This window comes from Xiphophorus maculatus, chromosome 5 (genome assembly GCF_002775205.1).
Source record: "Xiphophorus maculatus strain JP 163 A chromosome 5, X_maculatus-5.0-male, whole genome shotgun sequence".
Taxonomy (NCBI): Eukaryota; Metazoa; Chordata; class Actinopteri; order Cyprinodontiformes; family Poeciliidae; genus Xiphophorus; species Xiphophorus maculatus.
Window position 1 is genome coordinate 16,195,757 of NC_036447.1, and position 14,819 is coordinate 16,210,575.

The 14,819-nt window shown below is 37.0% G+C and overlaps 1 protein-coding gene across 2 annotated transcripts in view; it reads right to left on the reverse strand.

The window, feature by feature from the left end:
- The window catches only part of tbck (TBC1 domain containing kinase), a 34,241-nt gene that overhangs the window by 6,512 nt on the left and 12,910 nt on the right, over positions 1-14,819 (reverse strand). For both annotated transcript variants that reach the window (XM_005805750.3, XM_023334581.1), the window contains exons 21-23: positions 12,792-12,828; positions 11,116-11,277; positions 3,408-3,580 (exon numbers count right to left, since the gene is read on the reverse strand). In XM_005805750.3, the coding sequence (XP_005805807.1) occupies positions 3,408-3,580; positions 11,116-11,277; positions 12,792-12,828 (372 nt within the window). The remainder of the gene's footprint in view (positions 1-3,407; positions 3,581-11,115; positions 11,278-12,791; positions 12,829-14,819) is intronic.

Consider the following 14,819-nt stretch of genomic DNA (forward strand, 5'->3'; position numbering starts at 1 on the left):
CCAAAGGAAAATATGTGATAATATTGGTGAATGTTGTAACTTGTGATGAATAAATAAATTCATAATAGAACAGTGTCTTTGTGCTCTGGTTGCACAGCAAACAAGAACTCCCGATGATGAGCAGTCTAGCTAGTTGCTGAAATAAAATAATTATATTTGTTATTTCCATCTAAACAAGGTTGTATTAATAAAGTTACTTTCAAATGATGTCTGGTGTTTTGGATTTGAAATTGTGAAACCACCATACCACCTCTTTATCTTCTAAAATATTTTTATGCTGCATTAAACAATAAGTGTCATCAAATATACCACAAGTGTCAGTGTCAGTGTGCATGGTGCTAAACTACCTAGCTCACATTTATTGCAGTCTAGGCAGTTCTTTGTGATATAAATACAGTGCAAAGTAATACATTTGGAATACATTGTACAGGAATATCCCAAATGTTTTCTGTTGTGTTGAGGTCAGGACTCTGTGTAGACCAGTCAAGTTCTTAGGTGTGTCCTGAGTTAACACATCTACATGTAAATATCAGGAAATAAAAGCTGGCAATCTGAACTGTTCTGCTCATCTTTTGATGTTAAACCCAAATGTCTTCACAACAAAATAAAGGAATTTGCCTTGATGTTCCAATATTTTTGGAGGGGACTGTATGTCTTTACATTGAAAAGTAGTACATACACTGCCTGGCCAAAAAAAAGTCGCCACCAAAAAATGGTCACACTCTCTAATATTTTGTTGGACCGCCTTTAGCTTTGATTACAGCCCGCATTCGCTGTGGCATTGTTTCAATAAGCTTCTGCAGTGTCACAAGATTTATTTCCATCCAGTGTTGCATTAATCTTTCACCAAGATCTTGTATTGATGATGGGAGAGTCTGACCACTGCGCAAAGCCTTCTCCAGCACATCCCAAAGATTCTCAATGGGGTTAAGGTCTGGACTCTGTGGTGGCCAATCCATGTGTGAAAAAGATGTCTCATGCTCCCTGAACCACTCTTTCACAATGTGAGCCCGATGAATCCTGGCACTGTCATCTTGGAATATGCCCGTTCCATTTGGGAAGACAAAATCCATTGATGGAATAACCTGGTCATTCAGTATATTCAGGTAGTCAGCTGACCTCATTCTTTGGGCACACAATGTTGCTGAACCTAGACCTGACCAACTGCAGCAACCCCAGATCATAGCACTGCCCCCACAGGCTTGTACAGTAGGCACTAGGCATGATGGGTGCATCACTTCACCTGCCTCTCTTCTTACCCTGATGCGCTCATCACTCTGGAACAGGGTAAATCTGGACTCATCAGACCACATGACCCTCTTCCATTCCTCCAGAGTCCAATCTTTATGCTCCCTAGCAAACTGAAGCCTTTTTTTCTGGTTAGCCTTACTGATTAGAGGTTTTCTTACGGCTACACAGCTGTTCAATCCCAACCCCTTGAGTTCCCTTCGCATTGTGCGTGTGGAAATGCTTTTGCGTTCACAATTAAACATACTCCTGAGTTCTGCTGTTGTTTTTCTTCGATTTGATTTGACCAAACTTTTAAGTAATCGCCGATCACGATCATTCAGGATTTTTTTCCGACCACATTTCTTCCTGGAAGACGATGGTTCCCCACCATCCTTCCAGTTTTTAATGATGCGTTGGACAGTTCTTAACCCAATTCTAGTAGTTTCTGCAATCTCCTTAGATGTTTTCTCTGCTTGATGCATGCCAATGATTTGACCCTTCTTAAACAGACTAACGTCTTTTCCACGACCACAGGATGTGTCTTTTCCCATGGTTGTTTAAGAAATGAGGAGTTACTCATTGCATCAGCTGGGATTAAATAACTTGTTGCCAGCTGAAAGATAATCGCCTATGCAGTACTTATCCAATAGGAGGCTTGTACCTATTTGCTTAGTTAAATCCAGGTGGCGACTTTTTTTTGGCCAGGCAGTGTATATTACTATTTGTGTTTAAGATATATTTTCATTTAATTATCAGACAAAATTGTAATTTGTCTGATAATTAATTTACAAGGGGCTTGTAAATTATTTTTAAAGCTCAAGAAAAGGAATCTTTGTGAACATAACTCTTGGAAAATAAAACGTGTTAAAATAACATCTGCGGTTAAAGCTCTGTTAGAGTGAGAAGTACATAATAATTTACACGGCTTTGAGCTTCATCTACATTTTGGGAATTATCTGTTCAGAGACTCAAATGTAACAGATTTCAGTTAGATATAAAAGTCTCCAGCTGTAAGAGAGACAAGTAGCTCAGATGGAGATAATACACTTTTAATGAGCTTATTATAAAACTGTCAGCACCTATTACATCTCTAATGCCCAGGTCTGAATGGATGGCACTGGAGGAGAAATGAAGAATAAATTTGCAGTATGATACTAATAGTTTTCAATAGAATGGAAATAAGAAGGTGATCATATTTCAAATCAAAAACCCTTGCACTTCCACATTTTAACTTTTAATACCGTTAGTTTAGCATTACTCTCAGTGTTGATATCATGGTCTTCACTTGTTTATTCAATGTAATTGCATTTATAATACATGGTCCAGCTACCAGTCTGAAGGTAGGTTGTGGTTTTGAAATAATAAAAAATAAAAATAACTATGGTTTCAAGACATTACAAAATTTCACTTCTGCATTTTTAATGGAAATGTTGCAGTTTTAATAAGTCAGATAGAAAGTTTTCTGCACTGTACAGGTGTCAGTAACCTTGAATTATCAAAATCCAGTGTCGATTTGGGAGGCAAAAATTATTTAGAGACGAGCTCCAGACCCGCGTGTATGGGAAAGGGTCAAAGTGATAACAGATGGATAATCCAACAACCAAAGAGCATCCAACATAATAGTGTGGAGGAAAGAACATTTACATGACAGCATAAACTTCAACTCTTATGAATCTTTTTTTTTATTTGTTTGCTTTAAATTTTTACCTCATAATATTTTTATGAAGTAAAAAATATTCTATATTGACAGCCATGCAATGAAGATCTTTATCTTAGCTTAATGGTGAGTTTCCAAGATGAAATCATGCCCTTATAATGTTCATTATGAGACTGACTTACTAATTACTTCACACAACTACACTACAAAACAGATCAATTATTCCTGGTAAGCTAAAAAACAGATCCAAAAATCAATCAATAGTATTTTACAATTGAGTTTATTATGCATTGTGAAGTATTTGATTTTAATAAAAGCATGCAAAGTCAATTTTAATTTTGTTTTGTATGATTTTATCATTTTACACCACATTTATATTAAACCAGTCTCTATTATAAGATTTAACCAGCCTCTACTCTCTCACTTTAGTTCAGAAAATTTTAAAGCAAAACGCAATTATAAATTGCTCCCATCTTATTTTTTTAATGTAAATATATAGATAATTATGTGTGAGACTAACCAGGTCCGTCTTGGGCATGTCTTGGTAGTCGGATGAGAAATATATTGCTGTTTTCCCAAAGATGCCTTCACCACCGGCTTTCATTGGCTGAGCATACTGTCGGTAGGTAGCGCTCTTTGGAGTCCAACAGAAGAGGTTGATGGATTCGCGAACACAGCGCTCAATGTCAATTTCTGTACAAACAATGCGAAAAGGAAAAATAAACATACATGTACAGCACTGTAGAGCTTGTTGCACTTACATGTCTTACTTTTCAACAGACAGAAAGAAGGAAATTCCCATACTTTTCCAGACTGCATTGGAACCTTGAGTGTGGGAGGTTGCATTAAATTGCAGCAGCATATAGTTTGACCTTGGCAATTTGCCTTCATTAGCAACCCAAGCATTCATTTAGCACTGCCAGCAGCCTTTAAGGTAATAACTGCCTTATTTAAGCAGGCGTTGCTCCCTTGAGTTTAGTATAATAGGTTATAAATACTCTTTCATCAAAAAGCAACTTTTTTTTTGTAGAATTTCAATGTAGCCTACTTCTCATTGTGAGAACAGAGAGGATTATGGATCTGGGACTTGTTGGATTAGTTGAGGATTTGGGTAAATTAGGAGTGCTGTATCCTCACAGTCCTTCATACAGACAGTCTCTTTCATTCTATCTGCTTCTTCGAGGCCAGTAAGCAGGTCTGGCTAATGAGCTCTTCTTGGTGTGACCTGCACCTGGGCCAGGCTCCGGAGAAGTTATATAGCAGATTTATCATGGCCTCCCTACGCTCCATCACAGTGTCAAGGTAAGGAGGTTGTCAGCTCTCTGGGGATAGGACCTGACACACTCAGTTACAAGGTCCATTTCGGTGAAAAACACACTGGGAGTCTGATATTCCACACCGACAGGCTAGCAGTAGTTCAACGAAACACATTTTCCTTCCCTGGGGCCATGAATGCTGCCTGCAATCGCTCCTTCTGCTAAAAGAGGCAGAAATGAGGAGGAGGAGATTGATTGCTTTAACAATCTCTCGGCTCAGCTGGGCATTCTAACACAGCCAATCTGCTTAACAACCAATTTGTCAGAGTAAAATAATGGAGTAAATAACATATATAGTGGCACGTAGAAGGTGAGATGTGGCTTGTTGCAATAAACTTCTGAAAAGCTGGATTATTTAACTAAGCAGGACAATAGAAAAAAACTGGAAAAAAATATATTCACATTTTTTAAAGGCATTTTGTATGAAAAACAAATACCTGGTTTTGTTTTCTTTCAAATACGGTACAATAAATGTTTCACTTATCACAGGTTTATTATTATTTTATTGTAAACTGAAATACTAATCAGTTTACAATAAGTCAGTCCATTAGTGACTAGTCTAGTTACAGCAGTTTTCATGGTTGTCCAATTCTAAAGATTGGACAGACCTAATGTCACAAAATATTTGACAATGTTCTCTTCTTGTGATTTCTGTTACACAGAAATTTAAATATAAATCTCGGTCTAACAGAGCATTATCCAATTCAGGTTTGAACAGACATTATTTCCAATTTTAAATTAGAGGTGATCAAATCCAATGTAATCTCATTCAAAAAGATTTAAGTAGCTGTTCGGTTTAGTGCTGGAAGCTCCCAGGCAGAGTGCTAGCATGCTGCAAGACAAACAGCTTCTTTTGCACTCCAATTTCTTTAGAATACATAAACAGAACCATTCTACTTAATCAGTCTTTTGCTCTAGTCGAGCTACATTTGACACATGCGCAGCATGTGTTAAACATGCTATTCATATTTATCACATGAACAGCATTACAATACAATTATATGTTCTACATCTTCAAAGACAGATGGGTTTATTATTAGATTCAAGCAATATGTTTCTCTTCATACCAGCTTACTATCACCTTGGACTGAATGTTGTATACTGTTTGCACACAATTTCTGCAACCCCTGGCTGATTTCCCAAAGCTGACAATCAATAGCTAGAGATCATCAGCTCCGTGCTTGTTGTGTCTCATTGAACCAAACACTAATGTCCCATGAACAATGCTAGTGCATTATCTGTACACACAAGGTTCATGTCAGCTAGAGAATCGCTCTTGTCCACTGTGAATTGGTGACGTGCATAAACACAAGAGAACTCTGCAGATTACACTGAGCTACGGGCAAAGGGTATCAAAAGGGGAGATTAATTGCCATCGATTGTCAACTTGAGATATCCGGCTTGCTAAGATATTAAATGTGGCAGCGCTATATGCCCGTTTAAAATATTAAAAGCTGCAGTATGCAACTTTTATCTAAAACATTTTGTTGCATATTTGTTTAACCTGTTAGTATGTGGTGACATTATGGCAAAAGACAGTTTATTTGTGAAAAAAGGAGGAGCCAGGAGGAGGGTCTTAGCACTGTCAATCATCCTCCATGTGACGCTGCTCATCCTTCCTCCCCCTGCTCTCTGTTACCCTGCAGCTTATTCAGGAGGGCAGAGCTTTTTGTGAATGCTCAGGCTAGTTAGCATGGCCACCGATGTCAGTGGATAAACAATTTTCCTGAAACAATAAGTCGTTGTGCTGCCATTAGAAAACTGAGCAGTGAGTACACAAGGATGATTCTCAGCGTTATGACCATCCTCTTGGCTCTTATTGGTTGTTTTTGATTGGAAACGGTGCATTTCTTCAGACAGGGAGGAACTGGGGGAGATGTATCTTTTCACAGATTATCTCATATTATCAGAACATAGTGACAGTTTTAAAAATATGCAAAACATTTTTAATAAAAGTTTCATACTGATGCTTTAATGTTTAAAAGTCAGGTGTGTAATCTAGACACAGAAATGTGCATTAGAAACATACATAAATTCCTAAATCTTATAGTAGTTTAGAGATTGCAAACATTAATTTTACGATTACAGGAGAGAATAAAACATATTCAAAGCTATTTTTTAATCTGGATGTCTTGTCCTGATTGGAATATCCAACTCTTGAATTGGGTTCCATGTGTAATGGACTTGTCAGTGGGAATTACTATCACTGACTTCATTTACTGCTCCAGTTGTCCCAAACAGGAGGGTTAAGTGTATGAATCCTGATGTGAGGAATCCTTTAGGAATCAGTATCCTGGAACAGATCAGCTAGATCTGACAGCTGCACACAGGAATAGAGAAGGACTGTACAGGAACTTTATTCATACCTACACTGATTTAACACAGATTGAGAATCTTGTATAAAACTGAAAGACATACTGAACCTTTTTCATAAATTACACTAGCGGTGCCCAAGTCTTGTCCACGAGAGCTACCGTTCTGCTTTTAGATGCATCCATTCTCCAACATACTTGAATGCATGTACTTATATCAAGTAGCTGAATTCCCTCCCCAGAAGTCATTCAGATTGGTAGAGGCCTTTTAGCGAGACACTAATTTGATTAAGGTGTGTTGGAGAAGGAATGTATCTAAAACTTAAACTCTTTTAGTCTTGGCCACTGTGCTGCAGATCAGTTTCACACTGTTGGCAGTGTCTTCGTAGCCTGGGCAATCTTTATTCTTTTTTCATATCCTCAGAGTTCTTGTGTTGAACTTCCAGTGAACAGTATAAGGTTGCGTGACCGATACCAACAACACACCTGCTCCCCATTCACACCAGAGACCTTGTAACACTACTGAATAGCATATTATGAGACAAAATAGCTACCGGTAATTGGTGACAATTTGGACATTTTAATTTAATAATAGTTTCATTTAGTTGCCAGTGGTTACGACATTAATTAATATATGCTTAATTATTTTAAAGGGATTAGAAACTTACATTATTAAACATTCTGTACAGACTATTTTAAATTGCATAAAAGTGTTGTATCTAAAGTGTTGTCCCCCCAAAAAAGAATCAATGACTTATTTACATAAATATAATGGGGTGTGCTCATTTTGTGAGATACTGTTTGATGCTATTTTAACTTTGGGGGGGTGGAAAAAATATTGAGCAACCAGATATAGCCCTTCATAATAAAAAGCAAAAAAATTGTGGGCAAAAACAATTTCCGGTATTTCTCCTTCAATCTGTGCCACACAGTGAGCTAGACAACACCTAGTTGACCTGTTTTATAATCCAAAACCAGCAGAAGGCTGTGTTGTTCTGCCTCCACACACGAGGCTCCTGTAGTTGTGAATGTGATGCATGTGGTGCTGGCTCAGTAAAAAATGAATGGAAGCTCCAGCTCAATGAGGACATCAATTTTCCATGCCTAATGGCTGAAATGAACAGGTGCAGGCCACAAATCACAGGATATGAAGCATAATTTACTAGCCGCATATATGTAAATGTGCATGCGCGTGACTTTGTATAAACATGGAATAAAATTTTATTGCCATCGTTTGACAAAGGTTGCCTTCACATTTAGAGATCTTGGCAAAATATTTGAAACATATTGCCAAAAGTGCATGATTTATACCCTCAGCAGACTTCGAAAGATATTAACGTTTTACAGTGGCTCAGCCACAGCACCACCTTGAATGTTATAGTGAACCTGTGAAGGAAGCTAAAGATTAAGGTGACAGCAAGGAAGCCTTCTGACTTGAAAGGTCGATCACCAAAGACAAAATAGCACTGAAAACATGAATAGAAATGGTCAGAAATTATAAAAATGGTTTTCATGTTGCAATGCGAGTAAATATTGTCATACTGAATATTGAGAAGGGCATTAATTTGTGAGGTGCCACTGAAAAAAGACCATATTGTTAATTTCACTTTTTAATAAAAATCAAAAGGATGTTTGGTTTTTAATCAACACTGGCTGTGCACTTGCTTTCCAAGTCATCATCTTCCTTTTGCACAATAGTTTTCCCAACACATTATTCTATTTTTTCTATGAACATTGTGCTTTTTGATTTTGGCAACACTGGCAGTATGAAGTGCTTGCACAGTGCTTAAACCTATTTGTATTGAAATAAAATATATTCCAAACCTTTTAATATACAAAAAGAAATGTATGTTTAAGTCTGGGACATTTTCTGTGGCTAAGAAAACAGACAGTACCAACATAGCTTATTTAGGTATAAATTAAAAATAAGTTCTTACGTCTTCACTGTTTTAGAGATTATAAACATTTTGCTTAAGTGGGTGGCACCAGGCTTAGCAGGTCTTGTTTGTCACAGGTTGTATAAAGAAACCTATGACAGGTTATATAAAAAAATTGCCAACATAAACCAGACAAGAACCTTACTGGAGGCTTAGATAAACAGTCTTTCCACTCCAGAGTCAGTTCCTAATATAGTGTAAGAGGATTTCAAAATACCATGCTATAACAATCTGGGTATAGTTAGCTGGCGATAATTTACCAAAAAAAAACACAGTTGGCAGAAGGAGCCAGCTACTAGAGAAGCTAACACTAGAGAAGCTGACTGCAGCTTCAGGCCAACATATTTTACCTGTATAAGGAAAACCTGGAGTACTTCTCCTTCTGGCCCACACAGTTGTTGAAGATTGATAGAAAAACACTGAACTTTGGCAACGCTAAAAGTGGACACTAGGGGAAGCTTCTCTTGCAGCATTTGTGCATCTCTTCTGAGCAAACTTTTTCCAGTAACTTATTTCATCCCTAAGATGCTCAGTTTTTTTTTACGCTAAGCAACACTGCTTTTTAAGGAAAGAGGTGGAGTAATCACTCAGCATGAAGTGTACACTGAACATCTCATGACATTTCTACAAGTAAGAAACTAAAAGTAAGGGGAAAAAAAGAAGACATCATTCAAAATAAATAAAATCTTTACAATGTCAGCAAATTAGAAACTGAATAGATAATCATAAGTAACTGTACAACTATAAAACTGTCAAACTTTGTTTTTGCGTGGCTTCAGGAGCTAAAATTAGTTCTTGTTGCAAAACACGTCAAGTTTTTAGTAAAGCAAAAATATTCAACCTGAATTAGTTTCAAGAGACTGGATACAAAAAGATCTGATCTGTTTTTGAGTGCACCATACTTAAGTATTAGTGGGTGAATCTAAGACCACTCTTTGGTGGTTCCTGAGGGAAGAAGACTTTTGGGTCAGTGTGGTGTTTGCAAATTAAGTCAAAGGGAAGCACAAAAGATGTAACAAGAAATCTCAAAAGGAAACAACCTTTCTACAAGTTGAACATATTCTACTCATTTCAGTTTATTAAGCTTAAACTGAAGCTTCAATTTGATAAATAGGTTTTAAAAAGTAGACAAAACAAGAAACACAAAACTCTATTTTGGCTATAGAAAGCCTCTAAACATTTTTTATTGCCACTAAAAGGCTTTCTTCAGTTTCTGCTAACCTTTTATTTGAAGTATGCTTATTGCATAAATGCGAAGTACCAATATTGCAATACAGAGTGATACTACAGGAGCAGAGAAGGAAACTTTAAACTGCATCATAAAGAGCCCTGTTGACCTAAGTTAGAGTGAACATTTTTAGAAGTGACTGGAATAGGCATGGCTTGAAAACATTAGACCTTCACCTTAAGTTTTTTTTTAACTCGTACTAGGTAATGCAAAATGCTGTAAATAACATTAGCAATCTTTTGACTTCACCTTTCTTTAAATTAAATGCATCCATCACCAGAGCCAGTGAAGGAGCCCCACAGCAGAACACAAGCCAAACCATATCTTGAGATATCCAGTGATATTTTTCCTTGAGAGCACATTTTATTTATAATCAGTCTGCTTTACGATTAATGAACATTATACCAGAAGCTTGTTTTATTAGTTTAAGTTACCAAAAAAAAGGACCTTTTTAGCAAAAGTCTTTTTGTGTTCTAACACTTGTGGGAACCTCTTTCGATCTCCAGTTGAAACCGGACGTTTACACAAAGTGAATGCATAGAGATGCATCTTTTTTCCCACTGTCTGAAGTTAAGTCAGAACAAACTTCTCTTGTTTTGGGTCAGTGCAAATTTTGGGTTTAGCAGATGTAGATGTCTACATTACATCAGAATTCTTGTTAATGCTTTCAAATTCAGAGGTTTACATGCATTTCCGAAGCATTTGGCAGAATTTCCTTTGAACTGCATAAAACATTAATTTTAAGAATGTAAATAATTCCCACCACAGTGGTAAATAGCAATTAAGCACATTATTATTCAAACCCCTAATATATGTGTAAAATAATATTTCATTCAAGCAAGGCATTTTTACATGAAACAGACAACTACCTTGACAACTAATTTGAAAGACAGGGGCGTTCAAGGTGTTTGCAGGAAACAGACAACTACCTGAAGACATTAAGGCAATTTGAAAGACAAGGGCGTTCAATCATATTAGATTAGAGTCAAAATTCTGGTTGGGTTGCTCCAAAACATTATTACCTCCTGTAAGTAAAATTAAGAGATTACTTTAAACTCAAATGTTCCAAGAGTATGAAATATACAGGTTCATACATATAATTCAGGTGAAATGTCGATACTGTTCCACACTCAATTTTCCAGAGAGCTCAATCCCTCTTAATTTAAAGTTTAAAAAGTAATGCAAAGCTAGAAAACTAATTTATGGCAATACCGCAATGAGGCTGTAAATTCCAACAAAATGAATGGGTTGGTGAATGGATGGAGGATTTCCCATACTTTTATTAGAAAATACCTCAACCAAATTCTGTACTTTTGCAGACTGTATAGGAGCCCTGTGAGGATAATGGCTACTGTCGGTCAGTATTTTTGTTATACTAAAATCTGAAATGGAACTGAAAAGAGAGAAACAGTAAAGTACTGGCTAACATTCTTACCTGGCAGGTCAGAGAAGAGCAGGATGCATTCATTAAAGCCATTAGCCAATAGACGGTCCCTGAGCTGCTGCAGTATGGCAACGCCAATACAAAAGGGGAACGAGGAGCTTCCCAGCAGCAATGTGTCCCACAGGTGGAAGATTTTGTGCAGAGGAAACACGTCTGCATGACAGGCGGAAAAACAAATACAACAGGGAAAATGTGTTACAAATACCATATCAGTGTCTGGATTTTTTTTTTTAATTTTTTTTTTATGAGATTTAGTTGTTCCTGTGCTATATAAACAATTACAGAGGTGGACAATTACCCAGTAAGTGAAGAAGTACGGAATACATTTGTCTCTGTGGATTAAAACTACAAGCTTACAAGGCAAAACTGAGCAATGCCTGGAAGCATATTTGGTGTAGGAGGCAGCTGGGAAAAGGTTTAGGTGGGCGATGTTACAAAAAAAATGACTGGAAGAACATCAGCAGGCTCAGGAGGTTTAGAACAAGAACTCTCATTATGAGCCAACTCTTTTCAGACCAAATAAAACCACATCCTGATACCATGTCCCTCTGCAATTATTATTTCAATCATATGACTTTCTTTGCTCCTAAATGTAACACGTCTCCTCTCTTGACATGCATAAACATGACTCTGACTTGGTGCTCCTGTTTATACAATTCAGATTTTTTTTTCGTCTATATGGAGGCAGAATCCCACAGTGGTGCAGTGGGCTGAGAGAACGCTTCAGAGGGTCCCAACACATTAGCAGTCAACTGAATAGACTGGTGGGTGTGAGTGACAGGTAGTGTGTCTGTTTGTGAAAGGAAGCAGGGCCTCCAACCTTGTTTTATATTGGACTGAGGACATTAGCAGTCAAAAAAGCACATCTGAATACTAGGCACTGACTGGCTCTGTGGGAGGATTTGGGACAAAAAGGAAACAAACTAAACTCTGCACCCTCACATGTAAGAGCATGTGTCTAATTAATTGAAAATGGAGTTATACTACCAAGAACAGAGAACGTACAGGCAATTACATTGACCATTCCAAGGCTAATGGGTCAGTTCAGAGAAATCACTATTGTTAAATTCTATGTATGCATCCAAACTAAATGTGAAAGTTATTCAAATAGTTGTTCTATTTATGTTATTTTTACTTGTAAAAAATGTTGGTTGGTTTGATCATGGTTATGCTTTAAAGTGTGTAAAGATAAGAGCATGAAATAAACATACATGACCTTCTCAAAACAGAAAAAAAGTGTAACAGATGTAAACATGGAGCTATTAACTGGAATCAATAGAAGCACATAAAAGGTAGTAGTTTACAAACATGAAACTGCATGATCTAATTAAATATATTTTACTGTTTATTTTGACAGCTCAGCCTGGGACGGGAGTGTCCATTTAAGATCTTGATGTTTGGTAGAAATGTGACAATCAGCTCATTTGTCAGACATATATTTGAACATTAAGTTATTTAATTACAATCCAATGAAATAAGGACACATCTAAATGTGAATATAAACTATCATAGAAAAAATACAGGCAGTGGTGAGTGGATCTCATATTTCTCTAGATGTTTTTCTAGATTAACAACATCTAGAGATAATATCTCAAGAAATTCCTAAAAAATTGGCCCTGAAAAATGCAATTAGGTACTAGAAACAAACACAACAAAATGCAACTTACGTGTAAACATCGTGAGGAACCAGGGAATAGCATAAAGCTGTGATGGAAAAAAACAGAAAGAGACGGAAAGACTGGTTATATTAGGACGTTATTAGAATTTAGTAATCTGGACTTCACAAAATCACATAATACCGGACTTCACATTCACATCAATAACAATTTAAAGAGAAACCCCTGACTTGGAGGCAGATCCCAAATCTGCTGAAAATACAAGATTAGTTTGTTTCTTAGGCAGAACTGGGGAAGCAAACAATAAATGTCCCTATGCCAGTTCTGACATCCTTCCTCTTATTCTCAGCTGAGCATAAAAAGACACCTGCTCACACAGAAAGGCAGTATTTCCTCCTTAAACCAATGGGGCACACATTTAGCCTGTTGGATCAGTTAGAGAAAAACTATAGCTCGTCTCAGAAAGGTAATTGACCTGTGGTTGTGCAGGAGCTGGTAGCTATTCAATAATAAGGACCTCTGGTGTCTGAAATAGTGATGAACCAGAGCATTACTGCGCTCCAAGTATCATCCCTAGTCACAGAACCTCTGGTTCAGCCAGATTGAATTAGTGGAGGTGCAAATTGTATACTCTGGAGAAGAGATAGCACTAAATTGAAACAGCCTGAATTAAACCACAGACTATATGTAATCTAGATTGCTAACCATGCTGAAACAAGAGCACTGGAAACTTACCAAAGGTCCATAATGAGTTTCTGTGTCACTGAAAAATTAGATGCTTTAGCATCTATTCACTAAGGGAGAACAAGTTAGGAATCGGAAAAGTGCAAGTACAGAGTTTGTTGTTTATTCGGTTTTAGCTAAACGTTTTCATGCAAGGCAGACATATTGGATGTTTGCTTTGTTGTTGCCAAAAAATTGTAGACTTGCAACTTGAAAATCCAAATTCAGGGTACTTCGTAGTTAAAATGTTCACTTTAAGATATCATCTTCTGAATAAAAATAAAACATGATAAAACTGCCTTTTTCAATTTTGCGACTTTTTAATGACAAACTCCAAAACTTGTAGTACCTACTGTTTCAAAATGTCTCTACATAGTACCCATTGGAAAACAGTGTTTTGCATTTATTCTTTGGCTTTGTTGGGGCTGATGGAGTATTTGCTAAGTGAAAGTTAAGTGGATTTAATGTCTCTCGTCTAATTACATGGTCTGATGTGCATGACAGATCCATGCATGACATCCACACAGATTATTTAGCATTATCCAGACCTAAAACTGAAACAAAAACACAGCCAAAGTTGGCAGGACTTCAAAGGCTTAAAATCCATCAAAAAAACAGTAACTTTTTTGTGAGGGTGATTAGCTGCTGCTCTGACCAAGGCATAGGCTGGTTATAAACATCAAGGTATATCAAAGTTTTAAAAAGTTACATTTTCAAAACTGCTAAAATTCCCCACCATCGCGATCCTGTAGGTTAGATATATTTTCATGAGATTCCATAAAAAGTGGCACAGGAGATTTTCTCTGGCTGTATGGAGAATAAATAAGTTAGCTCCACAGCCTGCTGATCAGCACTGCAGCTCAGCTGGCTGAATGAAGGTCCTACATTCCCTTACTTATAAAGAAATAAAATAAACTGGTAGCAAATATTTAGAACAGCTAAGAACAGAGTCTTTTTCTAACTAAAATAAGACCAGCTGTCACTCTAATTAATGCCTATGGTGTTAAGTCAGGATTACTTTTGTGCAATTCAGATCATCTTTTTGCATTTTCGTGGCAAACTGGCAAAAAACGTTTTTTTGCAATGACCCAATAAATTGACCTCATCGAAAGTCAATGGAAGCCACTACACCTTGTCATGGGGATTTTAGTACATCAGACAGGAAGTGGTAAGGATAGAGTTGCTAAAAAGTGACTGGACCTCTTTCACAACTGCTTGCACTTCTAGCTTTGCTTAAATTTATGTAACAATAAAAATGATGCTTAAACATTGTAGATTACATTTCAAATCTAGTTAACAATATCCATCCATGCATTATCTTACACTCTTAACCATAGTGGGGTCGCGAGGTGTGCT